The sequence below is a fragment of the Melospiza georgiana genome, chromosome 16 (assembly GCF_028018845.1).
Source record: "Melospiza georgiana isolate bMelGeo1 chromosome 16, bMelGeo1.pri, whole genome shotgun sequence".
NCBI lineage: Eukaryota > Metazoa > Chordata > Aves > Passeriformes > Passerellidae > Melospiza > Melospiza georgiana.
In genome coordinates this window covers 15,856,538-15,881,420 of record NC_080445.1, presented here as the reverse complement: position 1 = coordinate 15,881,420, position 24,883 = coordinate 15,856,538, and the positions used below count along the sequence as shown (strand labels likewise).

Below are 24,883 nucleotides of genomic sequence, written 5' to 3'. Positions count from 1 at the left end.
GTGCATTACAGACTGAGGGCATCTCTGTCCGGAGCGGTTCGGGAGCTGCTGCTCGGGATTCAGCATCCCCGTGGTACCTGCAGTGTCCCGGGGCACCTCCCGTGCCAAACGGCGCCGGTCCCTCCCACCGGCCCCGGGCTCCCGTCTGCCGGGCCGGGCAAGCCCTCCTCGCTGCCTCGCCACAAAGCCAGCCTTTAATTGCCGCTTGACATTAAGTATCTGAGCAAGGAAGTCTTGGGTAAATGTTCTTGCTATGGGAACACACAGTGCTGAGTCTCTTTAATTACATTGTTTTTGTTTGGCTTTTTTTATTAGTCGTGCTGCGGCTTCCCCTCCCTGACAGGCCGGCGAGGCTCACGCTAAATATGGCCGGGTTTAAAGTGCGCCGTGAAACCCGAAGCGCGGCACCAGACTGGCTGGACGCGGCGCAAGCCAGGGTTACGCGGGACACGCATTCCAGCCGCCGGCTCCGGCCCTCGCTCCCCCCTGCTCACACAGCGAGCCTCCCCGAGAACAACCTCCCCGCTCCGGACCACCTCCGCACCTTCCTCTTCCTCGCCCCGTGAAATCCCCCTGTGAGCAGCCCAGCCCTGGGCCCCAGGCTGCCCCGTTTCTGTCGTGCTCGTCGCTTGCACACCGCATGTGCCCACATCTCCACGGTACCCCCGAGCTCGTCTCCATCCCATCTGTCACCTCCTGAGCTCTCCCCATCCCAAACTGCCCTGCCCCACACCTGCTCAGCCCACCCCCAGGCTGCCCCTCAGGGCCAAAGAGCCTTCTTCCCACTGGCCACACCGCTTTCATCTTCCTCTGCCCTCCTTGTTATTTTAAAGGCATTCCAGAGGATGCTGTCAGGCTTGGATGTGGTTTGGTTGGGTTGTTTGTTTTCGTACTGGAGGTTTTATGATCGCATTGGGAACAAGCCCTAATTGAGCTGCAATTCGAATTGCAGTCCGTGGGTATTTGTTTCATTTTTGGAAGGGCTCAAACGGCTGTGCAGCTTAGGCTGGAGAATGCATTTGGTTTTAACTGGAACCTGATGGAGACAGGACAGAGCAGGACAAGCTGCCCCGAGCCATGATCAAAGTTCCTGGGGAAGCCCAGTGTGGTCAGCCCGGTGCCAGGTACCCACGCCACAGCAGGCAGTGCTGGTTGTGATCACAGCCCTGTGACCACCCAAAAGCCCTGGCACCGTCAGGGAGGAGGCAGACAGAGCCAGAGCTCTGGTGCCAAGAGCCAAGCACACAGCCCTGGGGCCTGGCTCGGTGGGAGCTTGCAGCCACCCTGCCAATCCCTGTCCCCTGCAAACTTCTATTCCCTGTGAACTCCTGCCCTGAAAACCCCTGCAAACCCCTCTCCTCTGAAAACCCATCCCCTAAAAACTTCTATTCCCTGTGAACTCCTGCCCCTACAAACCCCTGCAAACCCCTGCAAAACCCTGTCCTCTAAAAACCCCTGTCCTCTAAAAACCCCTGTCCCCTGCAAACTTCTATTCCTTGTGAACTCCTGCCCCTGCAAACCCCTATAAATCCCTGTCCTCTGAAAACCCCTGTCCCTTACAAACCCCAGTCCACTGACAGCCCATGTTCTACAAATATCTGTGCCCAGCAAACCCCTGCGCTCTGTAAATCCCTGTTCCCTGCAAACCTCTGCAGGGGTTTGTGACTTTTGCTCACTGAAGAGAGGGAGCCCAGCAGCCCAGAGGGAGCCCAGCAGCCCAGAGTGAGCTCAGCACCACGTCTGGCTGCTCCTTGCTGAGTCAGAAGCTGCTCCAGACCAGGGCTGCCCACAGGGAACAGCAGCAAGAAGGGGCAGCACCCAGAGGTCAGTGCCCAGCCTGCCCTTCATGGGAACTGCGTGGTGTCACCTTCCACTGACCGTGTCCCACAGCCACTGCCACAACCAGTGCTCAGCCCCACACCCAAATGTGCCTGATGCTTCCAGCACCAGCAACCAGCCAGATCTCTGCAGGTAGGGATGGGCAGACAGAGGGGCCAGAGAAACCTGCTCTGCTCCACCCCCATGCTGCCAGGAGCTCAGAGGCCCAGATGCTGGAGCAGGTCAGCAGAGCTCCAGGAGACACCTCCAAGCCACTAACAGCACCCTGGTTAAATCAGATTTCACATGGGGAAGCAGATGAGCCGTGGGGACTCAGGAGGAAACCCTATCCCAGGCTGGCCTGCCAGGAACGAGCAGCACTCCTGCCACAGCTGCATGTTTGCAAACCCTGCTCCAAGGATCAAATGCAGGAGCTGAGTCATACGACGGCTGAAATCAAAGATCACTGAAGGCAAAAGAAGGGAGAAAAAGTATCCCTGTGGGTTCTCAGGGGCCCACTTGGGATCCAACAGAGCAGGAGGTAAATGCTCAGCATGGAGATGCCCAGGGAACAGCTGGCATGCTGGGAAGAGTGAGAAGGGATGTAAGGTCACACTCACCCATGCCTGGTCCTGTCCCCTTCCTTGGGCACTGACACCTCTGGGGAGGGAGCAGGGCAGGGGCTGGCAGAGCCCATGGGGCCAGAGGCTGCTCCAGTGGGAGAAGGAAGGGGGCTGGGATGGCCCCAGCTGCTCTGAGGGCTGCTGCCATGGACCCGCACCCCACCAAGGAGCCCAGGGCCTTCCAGGGGCCAGGAAGAAGCACTCACCTGTCTGTGCCCAGACTGTTTGAGCTTGGGCCAGAGGATGTCATGTGTTTTGTCATGGCCTCACCCCAGGGTAATGTTCCAGTGTCTCCTCACTGCCCTGACACCACCTGGGCTCTACCCCTGAGTGGTTCCTCTGCCTCACTGTGCCTTCCCTGGCACGGTGGGTTCCACGCGCAGACCCCCATGATGGTTTGAAGGTTGGGTCAGCTCCTGGTTCTGCTGGAACAGAGCTCCAGAGAGCCACATCCTCACTGCTTGGCCCTGGGGCTGAGGCTGGCCTGGCACGGCTCCGGGGGCTGAGACCTGCAGGCTCATCACAGCAGTGGGAGGCAATCCGTGTGCACCCAGAGCTGCAGAGAGCCAAATCCTTTAACCTCCTGCGCCACCTGGTGCCACCGGGAAGGACGTGCCACCGGGATGCACCTCCCCGCGGCAACCACATCCTCTCCAGAACCATCAAACAGTAGAGAAATGGCGCAAGAAGGTCTTCTGGAGGTCCCTGAGCTCAATCCCCCATGCCTATGGCTGGGCTTCATCCTCAGCCACCTACATCCCACCTGTACTTCCCAGTCCTCCAGCCCCTACTGGGATGTTCCTTCTGGTGGAAAGACACCTCCATTCCATTGTCCCACCCAAGACATCCAGGGAGATGGGAGCAGCATTGCGACCGAAACCAGGCTGAAGACTTCCAGAGCTGCACCCAAAGGGGTTACAAAAGGGAGCCCACGGCCACTGATCTCAGCGGGGAGGAGGAGACATCGGCCAAGCGACAATGGAAGAGCAGACAAACGCACACACCCAGCTCCAGAGCTGCTCCCAGCTGGTAAGTGTTACTGCAGTCAGAAAGGCGCTTCCCGCTGGAAGGCACGCAGCAGGAGCCAGCCAGCAGAGCTGGGCACTGCCCACAGACTGTCCCTGGCACGGCTGCCAACCCAGCCACCCCCAGCGGGCTCTCCAGCCTGTCCCAGCCTGGCAAACCCCTGGCCTGGCACAGCTTCATGCCAGGGTTTGCTCCCAGCTCGCTCCAGGTCAGCTCCCTGCCCAGCACCCGCCGGGACTTTCTCTGAGCACCCCAGCACCTCGCCCTGGGGCTGGTCCCATCCAGCACCACCCAACCCATGAGCAGCACCAGAGAGGCTGGATCACTGCCATGGGGTCATCACTGCCACTGATCTCCATGGAGTCAGGGTCCAAAGCCTGCAGCCCAAGAGGAGAAGCCAGTTTCTTCCACTATTTTGCTAGAAAACATCCCGCAAGTGCCTGAGCACTCTTGTACCTGCACTGACTGGGGGCAATGATCACCAGCAGGAGCTCCTGCCAGCTGGGGCTTGCCTGCTCCTTCATCAGAGCAGAGCTTTCCCAGCTCATGTGTCATTCCTCCCTCTACAGAAAGCTCTGAGGTACCATCAAGTAGAGAAACCCCAGCTGAAGATAACAGAGTCTGTGGAGGAATTTCCAAAGCCCTCAGGACAGCAACTAGGAAAAGTTTCCACTCAAATATAAAAGAGCAACTTGGAAAACCATAGGGATCACCAGGACAAACCTCCAGCTACCAGGACCTGCTCAGCCTGGACCTGATGGCCTTGAAGGTCCTTCCCAGCTGTAATGGCTCTGGGATTCTGTCCCTCCATGCACGGATGTGATGCTGCTGAGCTCACCCATGGGGCAGACAGGTCTACAAACACCCTTCCCCAGGTCTGGCATGACAGGAGCGTTTCCTCAGCTTCTCCTCCCCTCACCTGGCACAGCCCAAGCTGGCCTGAGCTCTGCTGAGGGTGAGAGGCAGGTGATACCCACAGCCAGTGCCACACATGGGAAATGGGGACAGAAACAACCTTGTCTTGGTAAACTGCTTCTGAGTTCATTGGAAACGGCTCCTTCAGCCACCACCCCTGACCTGGACTTGCCTGGGCAATGAGGCATCCCTCATTGAGAGAAAGGGACAGGGGACACAGAGTGGCCAGAGTCCCTTTGCAAATGGGGACACCAGCAGCTGGCCCCTGAAAACCTCCTCAGGCATGCCCAGCCACGCTTTCCAATGGCTAACCATTTGACCAAATCTATGTTGACTTCCAGCAGGAATGCAGCATCCCTGCCAAATTTCAAGTCTCTTTTTCAAAGAGTGGAGATACCAGAAGCCCTCAAACAAAGAGACAGCAGGGGGGAAAAAAAAGATAAATTGGCAAAGCTGCCATTTTCCCCCAACCTTCTGCTGAAAATTGGGAAAAATAGAAGGAAAAAAAAAAAAAAGGAGAAAGTTCAGCCTGAGGCAGAAAAACATGGAATAATCCAGCCCAAACAGTTAAAGCCTGGCAAAGGTAAGAGAAACAAACTTCCACCGGGAAGTGCTGTACAGCCCTTCCAAGGGTAAGCTATGGTGCCCTCCTCATCCCTCCAGGCAGCTCGCAGGGATCACTTCCCTGCAGCTCCAAAGAGCAAGGATGGCAGGGGGCAAGAGGAGATGGCACCTCCAAGATCTCCCAAAGCCCTTGGGACATCCCTGCTCACACAGGGACACCAAGCAGGACCTTGGAGCCACACACGGCCAGCTTGGGCCCTCCACCACCAAGGGGCTGGGAAACATCTCCAGAGCTGGTGGCCCCAACACATGGTGGGTGCTGCTGCCTCCTTCCTCCCCCTCTTCATCCCCTGGGCAGTGAGGTGAGGGGTGGGGATACACCCATGCTCCTCAGACACCCAGCTCTCCCCACCATGATCCTCACCCTGCGTTTTACGTGTGCTGCAAGAGCTTTCCCAGGAGCAGGATGCTCACAGATCTGCAGAACCCCACTGTGCCCTGCCACGCGCTGCCTTAGGATGCCACAGCTTGTCCCGTGTTCACATGGGTGGCTCACACTGCAATCACACCTTCCCCTCACTGATCCAACAACTCCTCAGCCCTGAGGGCCTCCCTGGCTCCACTGCCCCAATTTTTCTGTGGTCAGAACACAGACATGGGAGGGAGCAAGAGTAATCTCCAGGTAAAGTGTGGGAGCGTCACAAGGAGGGGGATCTAACTCTCTCACAGACCATCTGGGTCACCCTGAGCAGGCCACTAAAGCCCTGGTGCTGTGATGGGGTGCCCACTGTCCCCTGGGACCAGGGAGAGCAAAGGCAACAGCAGCACAGTCTCAGTGTAACACGGGAACAGCTCCATGTCTGCTGCTGGTCCTGCCTGGGCACCAAGAACTACAGAATCCTGGAGTAGCCAGAGCTGGAAGGGACCCACAAAGGTCACAAGTCCAATCCCTGGCCCTGCACAGACCCCCCAACAATCCCACCCTGTGCAGGCATTGTCCAACACTCCTGGAGCTCTGGCAGCCTTGGGGCCATGCCCATTTCCTGGGCAGCCTGGGCAGTGCCAGCACCCTGTGGGGGAAGAGCCTCTTTGAGAGATTCAGCCTGCCCCTGCCCTGGCACAGCTGCTGCTGCTCCGCGGGCCTGTCCCTGGTCACAGGGAGCAGAGACTGAAGCTGCCCCTGTGCTTCAGAAGGATGAGGTGATGACAAGGAAGGCAGCCTTGGGTCCCTGTGCAGTGCAGGATCCTGATCCTGACCTCCCTGCATCATCAGGACAGAAAACGGCCAAAGAGACTTGGAGTTCATGTGGAGTTCACCCGAGCTGAGCTGTGCTCCACAAACAAAACTTTCCTGCCTGCCACAGCCTTCCAGAGCCTTCCAGAGCTCATGACCGGGGCAGAGCAGGGCCAGGACTGTGCTGGGAGGATGGGATCGCTTGGCAGGATCCTCCTTCCACTTGCACAGGAATCAGGCAGGGTTCCACCGGGAGTTCCCCCTCCTGCAGCTCCAGGAGTGTGCTCACTGCTGAGGCTCCTCAGGCCCCAGCTGGACAGCAGCAGTGCCCCAGGCACAGACAGGGAGAGCAGGGGCACTGACTAAATATCACAGCAGCTTACCTGTGTCCAGAGGCAGTCTCTTGCTGCCCAGGCTTTGGCCCGGTGCTCTGCAGGATTTCAGGGCACAGGAAACCCTGCCCAGGTCCCCTGTGGGCACAGCAGGACTTGGCTCTGGAGCCCGGCTCGGGCAGGGAGGATGGAGCAGGAGGATGTGGCACAGGCAGGGACAAGCACATGGCAGAACCTGACAGCAAACCCTTCACCCAACTCGTCCCAAGGAGACCCAGAGGGACCAAACCCCAGCCCAGCCTCAAGAGGTGCCTCTGCCCTTGGGGCTGGTCAGGGCATGGACAGCAGGGACTGATCCCCCAGCAGCCTCTGATGGATCACTCACTCCTTCAGGATTTGTATCCTCTGCCACAGGCCAGGCTTGCAGACTGCAGCACACAGGAGCAGTGAGCACCCTACAGCTCCAGGGCCTGGAGCACAGTGACATCTGTAAACCCAAAAGAATTTGGGTTAAGATTATACCTGCCTGGATCTCCCCATTTACCTCTGCTCCTGTCACTGCCTCTGACCACAGTCACTGCCTCCTCCTCCCCAGTGACAGTGCAGTGCTCAGCAATCAGAACACTGGGGATGAAAAAAAGATACATTTTTTTAGAACGTGCTCCCTGGGCAGAAGTTTCAGCCTCTGGACACCACTTCAGTACAGAAACCTTCACCTTGGTGCTCTTAGCTACAGTGCCAGCACAAGCTGATGCACAAAACCTACCAGGAAAACCTGACCTGCCAGCCTGGAGCTCAGAGCAAGCCCACAAGTCAGCCATGGGTCTGGGGCATGGCCAGCACAAGACCCAGATGCCAGGAGCCCTAGAACAGCAGCAGCTCCTTCACCAGCAGCTCCCATAGAATCAGAGGTTCCTGGAATGGTTTGGGTTGGAAAGGACCTGAAAGATCACCTTGTTCCAGTCCCTCTCTATGGGCCGGAATACCAAAGTGCCTGAAAAAGGAGAATAACATTGCCATGCACCTTTTAAAGAGTGAGAAGCTGAGGGACAAGGAGGGCCAGCTCTTTTCCTCAGCTGCTCAGTGGCCAGGAGAAGCCACAGGCACCACAGGTAGCCCAGTCCTCTCTGCAGTGGGTGAAGCTCAGAAGTTCTGCTAGGTTCTGGGTTCTGACCTTAAACGTGGAGTCTGGGGATAGAGAGGAGAAGCAAGACCAGGAGGAGGTGAGTGACCATGGTGCCAGGTGATCCTGCAGGCCCTGCCCTCTCAGGGGCCTCAGCAACCCCACCCTGGGAAACCTGCAGGTTTTGTGTGGAGACACAGCCCAACAAGCCAGAGTCCCCCCAAGGTGACAGTGGCTCCTTTTGGGGTGGCAGGCCAGAGCCCATCCTGACAACACCAAGAAGAGATGTTCCTCATGTTCCTCGCAGCTCTGCTCACCTCAGCAGCTGTTCTGCAGCCATGCTTAACAAACCCTATGTAATGTCATATGTTCATTTTTCAAAACTCATAAAATCCAGTTTTTTTTAGTGCTAATCAAGAACGCAACACAAGAAAAATGTAGATTTGTTGGAGAGATTCCAAGGAGGCATGAAGATGCTCCAAGGGGTGAAGCCCCTCTGCCCTGGAGACAGACTGAGAAAGCTGGGAGTGTTCAGCCTGGAGAAGACTCCTGGGAGGCCCCAGAGCCCCTTCCAGTGCCTAAAGGGAGCCTGCAGAAGGCTGCAGAAGCAATTTTGGAAGGGCAGGCAGTGATAGGACAAGGGGAAATGGCTTCAGGCTGAAGGAAGGCAAATTTACATTGGGTATTGGAAAGAATTTCTTCCCTGCAATGGAGGTGAGGCCCTGGCACAGGGTGCCCAGAGCAGCTGTGGCTGCCCCTGGATCCCTGGCAGTGCCCAAGGCCAGGCTGGGCAGGACTGGGAGCAGCCTGGGACAGTGGGAGGTGTCCCTGCCATGGCAGGGTGTTGGAGTGAGGTGATCATGAAGGTCCCTTCCAACCCAAACCATTCAATGATTCTATGCTTGAAAGCAAAGGAGAGCTCAGAGCTCTCCAGGGCAGGGGTAGGCCAAACAAAGCCCACTCCATGATTCTGTGACTGAATGAAACCATTAGCAAGGACCCTGCCCTGACCACTGGCATGAGATTTGTGTCCTGGTTACTGCCTGATGAGCCCTGGGACACTTCTTGGATGGAAACCAGACTCTGAACAGACCTGGAGGGGGCTCAGGTGAAGCTCTGCACTGTGGGTAGGGTGAAGACCACAGGCAAGTCCTCAGGGTGACACTGGCAGCTGCTGCCAAGTGTCCAGTTCCACCTTGGACAAAGCCAGGCATGATCCTTGCCTTTTCCTGGCCTGAAATCTATCAGATCTGCACTATCTGGCACTGCCTGCAGGGAAAATTCTCCTCCACATTGCCCAGCAGCTCCTTGTGGCAGAAGATCATCCCTGTCTGACCTTCCCTGTCACCAGAAAAATAAAGGTAACAAAGGTAAAATGAGACAGGGAGATGAATGTCCCTGGGGAGGAAACTGCTGGGGTGGATGGATGAATAGTTTAATTTTCAGGAGAAAGGGAGGAAATGTGGAAGTCAGGAGTGGAAGGGAACATAATTTCCCTCTCTGACCTCCACCAGGCATAAGGCTCAGCAGATGTGGAGGCCAACTTCCCCAAAAAGGTTCCAGCCCACACAGGAAGGGTGGGTATGAGGGATGGGCAAGAGCTAGTGTGCCATAAGACTCCATCACAGGTGGAAAGAGGTCCCAGCACACCCAAGGACATGGTCCTCCTTGTCCCAGTGTCCTGGGCTGACTCCTCCCTCCCATTTGGCCTCCCCACAGAGCACTGCCCATCCTGCCAGCATCCAAGCCAGTAGATCCAATATCAACCTGGCACTGTGAGATACTCTCCAGGAAGATAAACAGGAGGTGTCTGGAGCCCTGGCAGGCAGAATTGTCTCTGCCAGAGGAAACTCTCTAAGAGCATGAGAAACCTGCCCAACAGAGACTGCCACTGCTCAAGGGACAAGGAAGGATTAAAAGTACTGGAACACCTTGGAAGTGCCAGCTGTCAGGACTATCTGGCTATGTCCATGCTTCTGTGTTTCCTGACCCAATGTCTCCAGAAGCATCAGCAGCAGGACCAGTGATCCCTTCTGCTTCCAGGGATGGAGGGAGACTGGCATTCCAGAACTGGAGTGTGCTGCTGCCCTTGCTGGAGTTGCTCAAGACATGCAACTCCTCCACACTGCCCTTCCCCAAGTCCAAAGTGGCTCATGGAGAAGGAGGTTCATGGCTGGAGATCCAAACACCTGACCAGTAGCAGGAAACCAGGACTATTATGGATATTGCCAGTAAAAGAAGCATACTGAGATACTTTTGTGTGCTGAATAAGGGGGCTGGGAGAGCAACAGCCTTCCCAATCCACTGCACTGGCACCATTGGTAATGAATACGGGGGAATGACTTCACACCAGAAGGTTTATGGTAGATATTGGGAAGGAATTGTTCCCTGTGAGGGTGGGCAGGCCCTGGCACAGGGTGCCCAGAGCAGCTGTGGCTGCCCCTGGATCCCTGGCAGTGCCCAAGGCCAGGCTGGGCAGGGCTGGGAGCAGCCTGGGACAGTGGGAGGTGTCCCTGCCATGGCAGGGGGTGGAATGGGATGGGCTTTAAGGTCTCTTCCAACCCAAACCATGCTGGGATTCCATGGGAATACCAGGTGGTGTGGAAAGGTTTGACTAGCACTGAGATTTAGATACCCATGAGGTTTCCCTTTCATACCAAGGATTGTGGCATCTCTGCAATTTCCCCAGTATATCCATGGGGCTTGGGTTGCCTGCTGTGGAAATCCACTGGCAGCTTCCAGGCAGAGGCAAGTTCATGTAGAAGAACCAGTGGAGATCCTGCAGGATGAAGAGCATCCTCCGCTCTTCAGCAAGGACCAAGGCACCCATCCTGCTTTGCAAATCCTGGCCATGGGAAATTGCAGAGGGATGATGACAATAAAAGAAAACAAATCAGGCCATTGGGCTGTTTGAGAGAAATTAAAATGTGCTGAGGGTAATGGCCTGAGAAATAATCTTATTGGAGGTATCAGCTACCAGCAGAGGGAAGCGGCCAGAGCACCAAATCAGCACAATAGTTTATATTTGTCTTTTAAATGTTATTTGTTGCCTGAGCTCTCAGAGAGGAAGGGATCTGGCTGAGGGCTCTGGTCCCAGACAGGGAGAACCTGGACATCAGTCTTCCCTGAACATTTTCCTTCTGTTGCTTCCCCAGAGGACTCAATTTCTCCCACAGCAGCGACACGAGAAACAAATGGAGGAGAGCGTGCTGGACCTGCTGGAGCCTGCGGCAGCACAGAGAGGCTCCAGGCCCTGCTCTGCTCCCAACCTCTCCAGCCTCATCCTAATCACAAGCTGAGCTGCCTCTCCTGAGAACAGGAGGAAAACTGGGCTCCCAGAGGCTTGTGGCACCAGGAGGGGAGGCACAAGATCTCTCCTTTCCCACCTGCACCGTAGGTCAGGATGCTCCCAGCTCCCTGCTGGCAGCATGAGGCAGCAAGAGCGGGGCTGCAGGGACCTGGCTCCTCTGCCAAAGCTACCTCGGGGCTAAGGAGTGGCTGCAGCTCCACGCCAGTCCCAGGGACCACCAGCTGCCCTCCAGCCTCTGCCTGCCTGCAGGCAACTCAGAAAATGAGGATAAAAAGTGATCTTCCTCAAGTAAATTGTTTCTTTCCAATGCTCTCCTGAGGGTAATCTGACTTTCAGGGATGTTTGGAGGGCTTGCTCCTCCCCACCCCATCAGCATGTCCCTCACAGTCACTGTTCAATCATTGTCCCTGGGGAGGGGATGTGATCCCCTGCTCCCCAGTGCATCCCGAGGCACCGGCCATGCCATTCTCAGGCTGCCAGGGACACAACCAAGCTCTTGAACCTCACTGTCCCATGTGCAGCTCAGCACCAGGAACCCTGGGGCTCCCCATCTGGCATCACCTCCGTGCCACAGAGGGGAGGTGAGGATGGCACAGCAGGACAGCCAGCAGAGCTGCTCACACACCTCAGTGCCACAGAGGGGAGGTGAGGATGGCACAGCAGGACAGCCAGCAGAACTGCTCACACACCTCAGTGCCAGAGAGGATGGCACAGCAGGACAGCCAGCAGAGCTGCTCACACACCTCAGTGCCACAGAGGATGGCACAGCAGGACAGCCAGCAGAGCCCCTCACACACCTCACTGCCAGAGAGGATGGCACACCAGGACAGCCAGCAGAGCCCCTGCACCTCGGGTGTCTCTGCAGACAGAGCCCTCCTTGTTCGCTGGGGCTGCAGCTTCTCTTGGCCACATCCATCGCCTCTGCACCAACTTTGCAGGGTCCTGCTGATGGCAATGTCCATCTGTCCATCTGCCACACGGGGGAAGCTGCGGCTGCACCGAGCCCCGGGTGAGAGGCCCGGCCCCCAGGAGCCCGGGCACCCCGGCAGGGCCCGGCAGAGCCCGGCAGAGCCCGGACAGGCCGGCAGGGCCCGGAGAGCCCGGACAGGCCGGCAGGGCCCGGCAGAACCCGGCAGAACCCGGCAGAACCCGGCAGAGCCCGGCAGAACCCGGAGAGCCCGGATAGCCCAGACAGCCCGGACAGTCCGGACTGCCCGGACAGCCCGGCAGGGCCCGGCACAGCCCGGCACAGCCCGGCACAGCCCGGCACAGCCCGGCACAACCCGGCAGGGCCCGGCAGAGCCCGGACAGCCCAGACAGCCAGGCAGAACCCGGCACAGCCCGGACAGCCCGGACAGCCCGGCAGAGCCCGGACAGCCCGGCACAGCCCGGCACAGCCCGGCACAACCCGGCAGGGCCCGGCAGAGCCCGGACAGCCCAGACAGCCAGGCAGAACCCGGCACAGCCCGGACAGCCCGGACAGCCCGGCAGAGCCCGGACAGCCCGGCACAGCCCGGCACAGCCCGGCACAACCCGGCAGGGCCCGGCAGAGCCCGGACAGCCCAGACAGCCAGGCAGAACCCGGCACAGCCCGGACAGCCCGGCAGAGCCCGGACAGCCCGGACAGGCCGGCACGGTGCGGCAGCGCAGCTCCCACCCGGCTAATTCAATAAGTCACAGACACCATGACTGCGTAAGGCACAGAGGCTCCACAGCTATTAGGGGAACTGGGAGCGGGGGGAGGAGAAGCTGAAATGGAGAAGGGATGGAGACGGGGAGGGTGGAGAGGGGGAAGCTAAGACAAGCAGCAGAACAAAACATCCCATAAATCATGAGGAGCTGCTGAAATACCAGAACAAATGACCCCATAGCTTGGCCATTGTTCCCCAGCGAGGCCTTAAAGCGCTCCCAGTTGAGACAAAGCGCCTCGCGTTTCGTTTCAGCACAGCCGGCCGGACCTGGGCTGGGGCTGTGTGTCACCTCAGGCTGTGCGTCCCCTCAGGGCTGTGTGTCCCCTCAGGCTGTGTGTCACCTTGTGCTGTGTGTCACCTCAGGCTGTGTGTCACCTCAGGCTGTGTGTCACCTTGTGCTGTGTGTCCCCTCAGGGCTGTGTGTCACCTTGTGCTGTGTGTCCCCTCAGGCTGTGTGTCACCTCAGGCTGTGTGTCCCCTCAGGGCTGTGTGTCCTCTCAGGGCTGTGTGTCACCTTGTGCTGTGTGTCACCTCGGGCTGTGTGTCACCTCAGGCTGTGTGTCACCTTGTGCTGTGTGTCACCTCGGGCTGTGTGTCTGTGTGTCACCTTGTGCTGTGTGTCACCTCGGGCTGTGTGTCACCTGGGGGCTGTGTGTCACCTCAGGCTGTGGGTCACCTTGGGGCTGTGTGTCACGTGCGGGCTGTGTGTCTGTGCGTCACCTTGGGCTGTGTGTCACCTTGTGCTGTGTGTCCCCTCAGGGCTGTGTGTCACCCCGGGGCTCTGTGTCACCTCAGGCTCTGTGTCACCTCAGGCTGTGTGTCACCCCAGGGCTCTGTGTCACCTCACCCCCCTCTGGCACCCCGGGATGGGGTGTGATGCCCTCCAAGGTTGGCTCCCCACAGGAAGCGCTGCCAAGGCCGTGCCCGCAGCTCAGCCTGCCCAAAGCATCTCCCTGCTCCCACAGCTCCCAGGCTCTCTCATTCCTTCCCTTCCACTGCAGGGCTCAGGGCCTCATTTCCCTGGTTTTCCCTCACTCAGGTGAAGAGCTTCCTGGTCTGGGAAGAGAAAGAGCTCCAAGACTTTCCTGGAGTGAGACAGCTCGAGCAGGGCTGTGAAACCTGGAGGAGCTCTGAGCCCACCGTCTTCATGGTGCTGCTACTCTGCCTCCCAAAAAGTTGATGACAACTCACTTTGCGCTGGCTGCCTTGGCAAAGGGACAAATGTCACACAGAGAGTCCTGGGGATAGCCCCAGATGACTGTGGACAGCTGTGGGAACAGCAGCAGGCTCTCAGGGAGCTGTGCAACAGCAGCAGTCCCCTGCAACAGTGGCATGGATCAGTTGGCAGCTCAGCACTTCCTCCAAGCCCTGCAGCTCCACCAGGACCACAGCACTTGGTGCCAGGAGGAAAGGATCCTGTGGATGGGGACAGATCACCTGGCTGCTTGCCCACAGCAGCAACAGCACCAATGCTGCAGGCAGTTCCACAGCAGAGATTCCATACCCAGCCATCCAGGGAGAACCTCCACACCAACAGAGACCACTCAGAGGGGAAATATTACACTTTAAATAACTTCCATGAAAACAGTTCCCTTAAAAAACTTCTTTACAACCAAACCCAAAACACAAGTCAGAGCGCAGCAGAGTCATGTGCCACCTCCACCAACCAGATGGTGCCAGCGAGGTTCCCATGCCTGGTGGCTCCAGCTCACTTGGCACCTTCCACCCAGGCCTGTGTGGTCTGCAGGGTGGCTGTTGGGCTGGCAGCTCCCTGAGCATCCAAGTGAGGAGCCAAGGGTCAGGCAGGAACTGAGCTGCAGGCAGGGCTGAGCCTGTCACAGGAACTGAGACGCTGCTGCCAGCACAGGGTGGGCAGCCAAGGAGCACCACGAGATAAGGGCACGGGGGGAAGGAGGCAGGAATGCTGCATTTCTCCTGGCACCATGGGAATAGGCCATTCCAACCACGGATCACAGGGAGGCTGTCTGACAGGGAGAATGCCAGGAGCACGGAGAGGAAAAGCAGTGAGTAAGCAATGACGAAGAAAACAAAGGGAAATCAGCGTGAACAAGTGGTGAGTATGGGAAAAGGAGCGTGGGGGGAAAGCAAACTCAGGAACAAACAGAAGGAAAACCAGAGCTAGAGCTAAAAAGGAAAAGGAAGGGACAAAAGGATTTCAGAAAGACAAACCTGCAGGGCTGAAAGTCCCAATGAGCAATGGAGCTGAGAGGATGCAAGAGAGAACAGAGGCTCCCTCTGTGAGCTCTGCTCACACAAGGGCAAACCAAGGATCACAGCCCTTCCATTGGACTAAACCTCACTTAAGAGGGAGATGTGGGGCACATCTCAGGTAACAGGCACTGGAGGAGGCCTCTGCTCACTCTAAGTGGGGAGAACAGGGATTGCTGGGGTTTTGACATTGCTGTAGGACATGGTGAGGACTCCATGGGAATCACCAGCTTTCATCTTCACCCCATCAGCAGAATGTGGTGAGCTTCAAGTCAAGAGTGCTTTAGTGTAGCCTTGTGCTATTTAGGCTTGGGAGCTAGATTAGGACCAGAGATCACAGAAAGCAGAGCTGTAATAAACAAAATCCCAAATACTTCCTTGCCTAAGTTACTTTTGCCTCATTTGGAGCAGAAGCTGCCTTGGTGAGCCAGCACACACCATGGAGCAAAGAGGAGAAGGGAATCAGCAAACCTGGGCAAAACCTGACACGTGCAGCCCCCAGGTTTCTCCCAAAGACTGGGAAAGCTCCTCTCCAGCACCTCTGACAGCAGGACACCAGCACAGGGAGCCATGGGCTGAGGTGATCCAGCACATTCACAGGCCCGAACACTGGGGACTTTGTGGCGCTGGCTTTAAAAAAAATACCCTAAAAAAGGCCTAATAATGAAGTATTTATTTCAGCAAACAACGTATGAATGAAAGAAGTGTTTTCTCAATACTTCACTTTTTCTCTGCCTTCTCTCCCTTCCCCCAGCAATTTTGTTTTTAATAAGTGGAACTAACAGGGCTTCGCTGCTGCTGGCCGGGCTGGGAGCAGGGCCTGCTGCAGCACAGGGACACATGCCATGGCAATAGAGCTGCCTTGTGCCACCAGTGTCCCCTGAGCCAGGGACATGGGCTCTGATGGACACACACACTGCCTTGGGAGCACCCCTGGGCTGGGCAGCAGCAAAGGACATCCAGCCCCTCGCTTGTTGTGGCAGCAAGAACTGCATCGCCCCCTGGCCTGGGGCTCCTGGCACTGGAGAAGGGCCAAGGGGAGGTGAAGGATCTGTGTCCTGTCCTACCTGGCTGTGCTCGGGGCAGGAACACAGTGTTAGACTCCTTCACTTCTACCTCAGCTCCATCCACCCCTACCTGAGCATCTGAATAATGGGGAACACTGGAAAACTGGCTCAGCTTGCCCCGTGTGGGGATGGGTTGCACTGACAATGCCTTGGTGGGAATTTCAAGCAGGAAACTCTAATCCCTGTCCCAGACCCAGCTTTTCAAAGCAAAGAGCACAGATGATATCATGCTTTTCTACCTCCTCCTTGGCAACAGGCAACAGCAGGTTGAGAAGCTGTCCTTTGCCTTCAAGCCTTGAGGTAAGGATGGGCAGGATTCTCAGAAGCTGCTGATTTGGGAAAACGTGGTCCATTGCTCTTCCATGCCACTGCTGCCCATGTGGGATGAGCTGAACCCATCACACACAGGGTGGGTGCTCACCTCGGTGCAGAGGCAGGTGAAAGGATGCAGTGGGAATCCGGGGCTGTCAATACAGACAGATTTGATGGGGGTAGGTATTTGCTCTGAAAGACAAGTTAGATCTGTAGATTTGCCAGGATATGAGCCAAGTTTCCCAGCCAGGGCACTGAAGAGCAGCTTCACATGCAGCCCAGGATGGTCTGAGTGACTAACTGAGGGTGCTGATCCTGCTGTGATGAGCAGAGATCCCTGGTGGTGTACAGGGAACACAGAAAAGCTGTTTCACACCAAGGAAAAGGCCAGGTCACAGCTGCAGAGAAGGCTGGGACACTCTCTGAATGCCTCTCTGAGGCCCTGAGATGGATGGGAGCAGGCAGCAGGCAGGGTCCTCAGCCCACTGCCACCCCTCACCACTGTGCCCCTCTGGGGTGACTCCTCCTCTGTGCCCTGCCAGCCCTGAGCTCCAGCAGCCTGAGCCACCCCATCCTGGCTGCCCTGGTGGTGTCTGATCGAGCCCAAGGTATCTCCAAGCCATGGAGAAAACCCCAGCACAGGGTGGGAGTCCTGCCTGGCTGTGCCTGTGTCCTGCAGGATGGGGACATCAGGGCTGTGTCCCTCAGCCCCAGGAGGGCCCACAGCACCTCCAAGGCAAAGGCAGCCCCTCCTCAGGCACAGCTCCTTCCCAGGCTGAATCCCAAAAGAGCATCGTCTGCCACTGCCGCGAGTCCTCGCTGCACAAGGTGCTGTGCCAAATGCAAGACAGATGGTTTCCCCCAGGAAAACATTGTGGAGTGGGGGAAATGTACCACAAATATCCCCCAACAGGGCTAAACTGGGACCCGGGGGCTTCAAAGACACATTTAGAGAGGAAAGAGATTTGCTGGCTTCTCATGCTCCTTTGTTATGAATAAAGACAAATTCTGATGGTTTTTAATGAGCTCTCTGTTGTTTCCCTATTTGCTACATTACAAATTCACATATTTGTCTCTTTGGGAGATTGAGAGTAATTGCAGACCAGGTTTCCTCATGACATCCTCTTAGCAAAGGGAAGAAAGTTGTGTAAGTGTAGAGGAAAGCAGTCTGTCCTCAAATATCCTGAATTCTTTGGTTCATTAATATCTGGTGAGCTTTGATGCTCAAGGAACCTCAGATAAAGGAAGCCTTTGAGGATGGTTCCACAGCCTCACACTGAAGTGCTAGAACACACAATAAATGCCAGAAAGATCTCCAAAAAAAGCAGGGAAATTGAAAACCAAATTCAACATTCTTGCAATTTCCAAGCACTTTTCTTTTTTCTTTTTTTTTTTCTTTTTTTTAAGTTTTACCCTCCTTTATCCATCTAAGGAAGCAGAAAGCAATGCAATTTCCAGCTCTTTTAAATATCCTTAGCAGGTCACCTCTAAGGAAGGGAAGGGAAGGGAAGGGAAGGGAAGGGAAGGGAAGGGAAGGGAAGGGAAGGGAAGGGAAGGGAAGGGAAGGGAAGGGAAGGGAAGGGAAGGGAAGGGAAGGGAAGGGAAGGGAAGGGAAGGGAAGGGAAGGGAAGGGAAGGGAAGGGAAGGGAAGGGAAGGGAAGGGAAGGGAAGGGAAGGGAAGGGAAGGGAAGGGAAGGGAAGGGAAGGGAAGGGAAGGGAAGGGAAGGGAAGGGAAGGGAAGGGAAGGGAAGGGAAGGGAAGGGAAGGGAAGGGAAGGGAAGGGAAGGGAAGGGAAGGGAAGGGAAGGGAAGGGAAGGGAAGGGAAGGGAAGGGAAGGGAAGGGAAGGGAAGGGAAGGGAAGGGAAGGGAAGGGAAGGGAAGGGAAGGGAAGGGAAGGGAAGGGAAGGGAAGGGAAGGGAAGGGAAGGGAAGGGAAGGGAAGGGAAGGGAAGGGAAGGGAAGGGAAGGGAAGGGAAGGGAAGGGAAGGGAAGGGAAGGGGGCAGTGGTGGGTGTTGCCAGAGGCTCTGTACTCCTGTGCAGACACTCCCTTTACCCACATGAGCTCTGACAGACCCTCAGCTGGGGGTTGGCCCTCGTTTGACACCTTGGAGGCCTCTGCAGCAGGTGCAGGGGTTTGGGGGGTCGTTGTCCCATGGGACACCGCTGTGACCATGGCAGCAGCGGGAAAAGGGGACAGGAGGTGACTGGAGAGGCAGAAGCTTTGTCCCAGCCCTGTTCTGCAGCTCTTACCATTCAATGCTCAGAGACCTGGGCCGGAAGGCAGACAGCTCGGCCGAGCCATACTCAGCTTTCCTTCTCTTCTCCTGCTTCTGCTTCACCGACAAGCGGTGGGCAAACCTAGCGAGGCTGCTCTCCGACCTGGGGAGGGGAGAGGAGAGGTGTTAATGGCCCTGCAGCGCTGGGCACACCGGGGCACAGCCAGGAGTGCTCAGTGCTGAAAGGAGGGGGCTCCCAGGGCAGGCACCAGCCCTGGGGGTGGCAGTGCAGGGGCAGCAGAGCAGCACGGTTGTGTTGCTCAGCAGGCCAGGACCAGCACAGGCCCGTGTCAGCCAAACTGGAGCTGCAGCCTGGAAGGCTGAGAGAGCCAGGCCCTGCTCCCTGTGCAGCCAAATCACCTCCCCAGGCTGTGCATTCCTCCCCAAGCTCCAACAGGTGACAGCCAGCACCGAGAAACAGCCAGGGACAGTCAGTGGGGAGAAGCAAAGCAACTGAATCAAAGGCCACATGCTCCTTCAGAGAAACCCTGGAGCCCCTGTGGCCTCCCAAGCACCAGAACAGCTTCCCTGAGCAGGGCTGACATGGAAATCAGCCCACATCAGAGAGGTTCTGGAGACAGAAACAGAAACGTGTGGGAGCAAATGGATTCAACTGCAGGACCTGTCTGTGCTGACAAAGCCCCTTCCCCGCAGGTGGGCGGCACTGCCAGCCCCTGGCACCTGGGAAAGGCACATCCACAGGCTCTGGAGCTGCTGCACATCCCAGCCCATGCCAGCCCTGTGCAGGGAGAGCTGCTGGCCCAGGGCACATCTGCCCTGTGTCCAAGCCCATGGCACAGGGCTCACAGGCTGAGACAGGCTGGGAAGGCACCTGCCCCACAGAAACCCTCAGCCCTCTGCCTCCCCCTGGCACACAGAGCCCCAGAGCCCCCGTGCCAAGAGTGGCACCCCCAGAGCCCCCCATGCCGAGGGTGGCACCCCCAGAGCCCCTGTGCTGAGGGTGGCACCCCCAGAGCCCCCGTGCCAATGGTGGCACCCCCGGAGCCCAGGCTGGGCACGGGGCACAGCCTGTCCCTGCTGCCAGCCCAGAGCAAGGCAGGACAAGCCCAGGGAGCTGGGACACCAGACTGGGGCACACGACCAGGCACGGGGCTGAGTGCCAGCCCTGCCACACACACTGACACAGGCACTGCCTCCCGTCCATCCGTGTGCCAGCACAACCTGCTCCCACCGCTCAGCCAGCCCGGGCCGGGCATGGAAGGGACAGGAGGGATTTGACAGAGGTGCCAGGGGATGAAGGACAGGGCTGGGGGGAACTTTGAACCTACACACATTACTAAAGCAAATCCTCTCTCCTCTCCTCTCCTCTCCTCTCCTCTCCTCTCCTCTCCTCTCCTCTCCTCTCCTCTCCTCTCCTCTCCTCTCCTCTCCTCTCCTCTCCTCTCCTCTCCTCTCCTCTCCTCTCCTCTCCTCTCCTCTCCTCTCCTCTCCTCTCCTCTCCTCTCCTCTCCTCTCCTCTCCTCTCCTCTCCAAATACCTCCAAAGAAAAAGAGAAGCTGTTTCTCAGAACTGAGAGCTCCCTGCCTTTCCTCACAGTAATTAGGCCAGCCCCGACCAGCTAACAGTTTTTTCCCTGATACATTTTAAACACAGACATCTTCAATTCATTAACTGGTTATTGATTTATTTTTCAGCTTATGAATTGCTGTTGCTGGGGATGGTGTGGAGACAGCTTTCTGGAGAGGGCTCTTGTCTCTCCAGTCCCTGCCAGCAAAGAGCTGTTCAGACCTTCCAGGGCAATTCTTTACATTCTTGAGAAAAAATCCTACTTTGATGTAAAGGATGGGGTTTGCCTTAAAAGAAACCCAACAAGAAACCCAAACCCTAACTTCCCCCACTCACAGCCGGAGGAAGAGGATGAAGAGGAGTGATCCTGGTGCCCACAGAGCAGAGCCAGGCACCAGCCCCATCCCCACCTCCTCACTCCCCTTTCATCTGGTGTCAGAGCTCACTGGGATGGAGCAGATCCCATTTGGGGAGGGGTGAGAAGTGGGCACAGCCAGCCAAGGCTCTGCAGCAGCCCCAGGCACGGTGTGGACACCAGGATGAGCAGGGCTGGCCCAGCAATGGGGCTGGCAGCGGGAGCAGGGGCTGCTGGCTCCCTACAGCACCTCCCCAGTGGCATTTGGCTGCTCCTGACCCTTCCCACCTGCCCAGAGGAGCTCCTGCCAGCCTGCAGGGATCAGGGTGTTTATGTGGGGCCTGCCTGCAGAATCCTGCCCTGCGTGCTGTGCTGAGCCCACCTCCAGCACTCTCCCTGCAGGATTCCAGCCACGCTCCCACCCTGCAGGGAGAGGGGCTGGGAAAGGCTCGCTGCCCTGCACAGATGCAGGAATGCAGCCCCTGCCACAAGGGCCTCTGTGAGGCTGCTACAGGGCTCTGGCAACGGCCACCACAGGGACAATCACACACCCAGGGGCTTTACCTGGATCTACCCACCTGCCCAAGCACGGCAGGAGCCGCCACTGCATCCTTCAGATTGGATAAAACCAAAGAAGAGTTGGTGGGCGGAAACAGGGCCACGTGCCCCATGTCATCAGGGTTAAGGATGAAGGATGGTCAGTCCTGGGGGCAGGGTGGGCTGGTGGGGCTGGAGAAGCCACCAGGGTGCTCAGGAACATGAGGCCTTGCTGTGAGTCCCCAGTCATGGCATCGAGGGAAGGCACAGGGACACAGGCCATAGATGCTCTCCAGCCCAGAGCAGGGGGTACCCAGATCTGCCTGAGGCAGGACAGACAAGCCAGTCCATGTGTGGGTCAGAAGCTGACCAAGAACCTTGGGGTGCTGACTGCACCCCCAGACCTGCTGGCCACCACCTCCAGCTGCTACAGGCCAGGTACAGGAATGGCTGGGACAGCTCTGACAGCCCAACACCTCCTCTGAGAGCTGCCAGCAACTCCTCCAGCCATGAACCAGCCTCCCTCACCTCCGCCAGACCCAAGAGCTCCAGCAGAAGCATCACTAATTAGAAGCCAGGAGCACATTACAGATCATCTGGCAATTGATACAGAGCTGCTTTACATAAACCGTGCTGCAGAAGGGAATGAATCATACCTGCTCTGCCAGGGCCCTGCTGGGGGCAGCTCCCAGCCCCTGTGCTGAGCTGCCCCTGTCCCCTGGCGTCAGAGTGCTCCCAGGATGGTGTGCCCAGGGCTGGGGGCTCCCAGGATGCTGTGCCCAGGGCCGGGATGCTCCCAGGATGCTGTGCCCAGGGCCGGGATGCTCCCAGGATGCTGTGCCCAGGACTGGGGGCTCCCAGGATGCTGTGCCCGGGGCTGGGGGCTCCCAGGATGCTGTGCCCAGGGCTGGGGGCTCCCAGGATGCTGTGCCCGGGGCTGGGGGCTCCCAGGATGCTGTGCCCAGGGCTGGGGGCTCCCAGGATGCTGTGCCCAGGGCTGGGGGCTCCCAGGATGGTGTGCCCAGGGATGCTCCCAGGATGCTGTGCCCAGGGCTGGGGGCTCCCAGGATGGTGTGCCCAGGGCTGGGATGCTCCCAGGATGCTGTGCCCAGGGCTGGGATGCTCCCAGGATGCTGTGCCCAGGGCTGGGATGCTCCCAGGATGGTGTGCCCAGGGCTGGGATGCTCCCAGGATGGTGTGCCCAGGGCTGGGATGCTCCCAGGATGCTGTGCCCAGGGATGCTCCCAGGATGGTGTGCCCAGGGCTGGGGGCTCCCAGGATGGTGTGCCCAGGGCTGGGATGCTCCCAGGATGCTGTGCCCTGGGATGCTCCCAGGATGGTGTGCCCAGGGCTGGGATGCTCCCAGGATGGTGTGCCCAGGGCTGGGATGCTCCCAGGATGCTGTGCCCAGGGCTGGGGGCTCCCAGGATGGTGTGCCCAGGGCTGGGGGCTCCCAGGATGGTGTGCCCAGGGCTGGGATGCTCCCAGGATGGTGTGCCCAGGGCTGGGATGCTCCCAGGATGCTGTGGCCAGGGCTGGGGGCTCCCAGGATGCTGTGGCCAGGGCTGGGGGCTCCCACAGCTCTGGTACTGTGTGGGGGCAGTGGGGGTGAGCCCCCAACACAGGGAGGGGGATGCTGTGAGACCACAGTGTTACTGCCCAAGTGCTTTCCAAACATTCATAGATGTCCGTGTCCCTTAAGAAGGATCAGCATTAGGGATGTTAAGGCAGAAGCAGGGAAACTGAGGCACGGAGAGGGCACACAGGTGAGACAGACTGCCTGTGGCTGTCAGCATCCTTCCCCTTGTGCTTATATGATGGGCAAGATTTGGGTGCCCTCCCCTATCAGGACCACACACTCAGCCCCACAAGGGCTGCTCTGGGGAACAGGCAGCCCCAGGTGCCACTGTCATCCTGAGCCAGCTTCAGGGCAGCCACAGGATGGGCACAAGGGCAGCCCTGCCCCTGCACAGCACTGCCCCAGGTCCAGCCGGGCTCACCTGCCCAGCCTGCCTCAGAGGCAGCACCTCTGCAGCAGCTCAGCACTGGAGCAGCAGGGCTGGCACTCAGGGCTGGCACACTGGGCACAGCTGGCACCTGCCAAGGCAGTCCCCACACACCCAGGGGACACGTGGGAAAAGCCATCAATTGGAACATCAACTGCAGCACCGGGAAGAATTGTCTCCTGACAACCAGAGAAGGTTGTTCAGCTACTGTGCTGTATCATAAATCACACCTCTATGACTTTGCCATCTGTCAGCCAGATTACACGTGTTCAGAGTCCCATGTCAGCATTTAAGTCAGAACACGGCATCTTTTTCCAGAAATAATTATCAGGGCTGAAGGCTCTTGCAGCAATATCCGTCCTCGGCCCTTCTCTCCAAAGCTCTGGACAGCAGAGAGCTGGCGTTCCCAGAACAGCAGGACAGCCACTGCACAGCCTGGGGTGACATTGCCCCCTAAGCCCACTGCTTCAGGCACAGGGAGGGGCAGGGTCTGGCATGGCAAACTCCCTCCTGGCACCAGCCATGGCACCCAGCACCCTGAACAGAGCAGGCAGGGACAGGCAGAGGCAGAGGGACAGTGCTGTCCCCAGCCTGGGGTGTGCTGAGAGCCTGGGAGAGTCCCAGCAGCATGAGCAGAGTACCCAGAGCAGCACCTGCATGCCAGCCTGGCCACGGGGAAGGGTGCAGCTAAGCCCAGGGCACAGCTCCCAGTGTGTGACACAGCCCATATCCATCCCTTCACCCCACGCGTTTCCTGGAAGTCCAACCCCACAGGAGTGACTGCCAAAGCCCCCAGCCTGCCGAGGCACTGGGGAAGGCGGGCAGGGCACGGACACGGAGGGCTGGCAGCCTGTCCCCATCCTGCCTGTGCCTCCAGCAGCTCGCTGAGCCGGCCCCGGCCCCGGCACCCAGCGCACAAATCCCTCAGCTGCCCTGGGATGAGGACAAGGGGCTGAAGCAGCGTCCTCCGCCCCCTCGCTGGCCGGGCAGGCGGATGAGCAGTGACATTGCCCAAAGCTCAGTACAGAAATACACAGGCACCGGCTCCATCCTCCAGCTTCACCCGCCACACACAGGCGTGGATCCGGCCGGGGCTCGCAGTCACCACCGCATTCCCCTCACCACAGCTGGGAAGTGATGGCAAGCACGATCCTGATCCCTGGGCTCCGCATCCCTCCCTCTCTCCCCTGTGGCGATCCACTAGAGCCTTTTGGCAGTTTGCAGCTGCCGGGGTGAACATGTGCCCGCAGGAGCCCAGGTGCCTCAGCTGGCACCTGCAGCACTCTGCCACGGCTGTGCAGGCAGGGACACCAGGGGCCGTGCAGGCAGGGACACCAGGGGCCGTTCAGGCAGGGACACCAGGGGCCATGCAGGGACACCAGGGGCCATGCAGGCACAACTGCACCAAGCCACGGGTGAGGGACGGCCGAGGTCACGAGAGAGCTGGTCCCAGGCACAGTATGACCAGCACAGGATGACCAGCACCAGCAACACCTCTGCCCCACCAACCCACCCAGCCAAAGCCTCAACACCACATGAGTACCAGCCATCCATCCCACAAGATAGCACATCCAGGCAGGAAAACCTCCCACTTGTTGCATGCACACTCCTTATCCTGAGACTCGGGAGCCAGCACGTGCCTGTGGCTCTGAACTAACCCAGATGTGGGCAGGCAGCTCCCAGCCTCTTCCACCAGCACAGGCAACAGTCCTGGGACGAGCCACAGGCAGCCCAGGCAAACAAGCAGCGTTTCAGCTGGTCCTCATCCCTGGGGAGCAGCCCCTGCACCAAGAGCTTTGAGCTGGGCTCACCCCCAGCAGATCCTGGCTGCAGCCGGGCTGGGGAGGGCGGCTGTGCCCGGGGTGAGCAGTGCTGGGGGCACAGAGCCCTGCACTCCCTGACGGCGGGGCTCGGCTGCTGTCAGCAGCTTATTTGCAC

The 24,883-nt window shown here is 58.2% G+C and overlaps 1 protein-coding gene across 5 annotated transcripts in view; it reads right to left on the bottom strand.

Annotated features, from left to right (window-relative positions):
* The window catches only part of LOC131090189 (ankyrin repeat and fibronectin type-III domain-containing protein 1-like), a 200,240-nt gene that overhangs the window by 25,349 nt on the left and 150,008 nt on the right, over positions 1-24,883 (bottom strand). For 3 of the 5 annotated variants that reach the window (XM_058035382.1, XM_058035381.1, XM_058035384.1), the window contains one exon: positions 18,495-18,623. The exons of the other annotated variants lie outside the window; for them this stretch is intronic. In XM_058035382.1, coding sequence (XP_057891365.1) covers positions 18,495-18,623 — 129 coding nt within the window. The remainder of the gene's footprint in view (positions 1-18,494; positions 18,624-24,883) is intronic. 5 annotated transcript variants of the gene reach the window in all.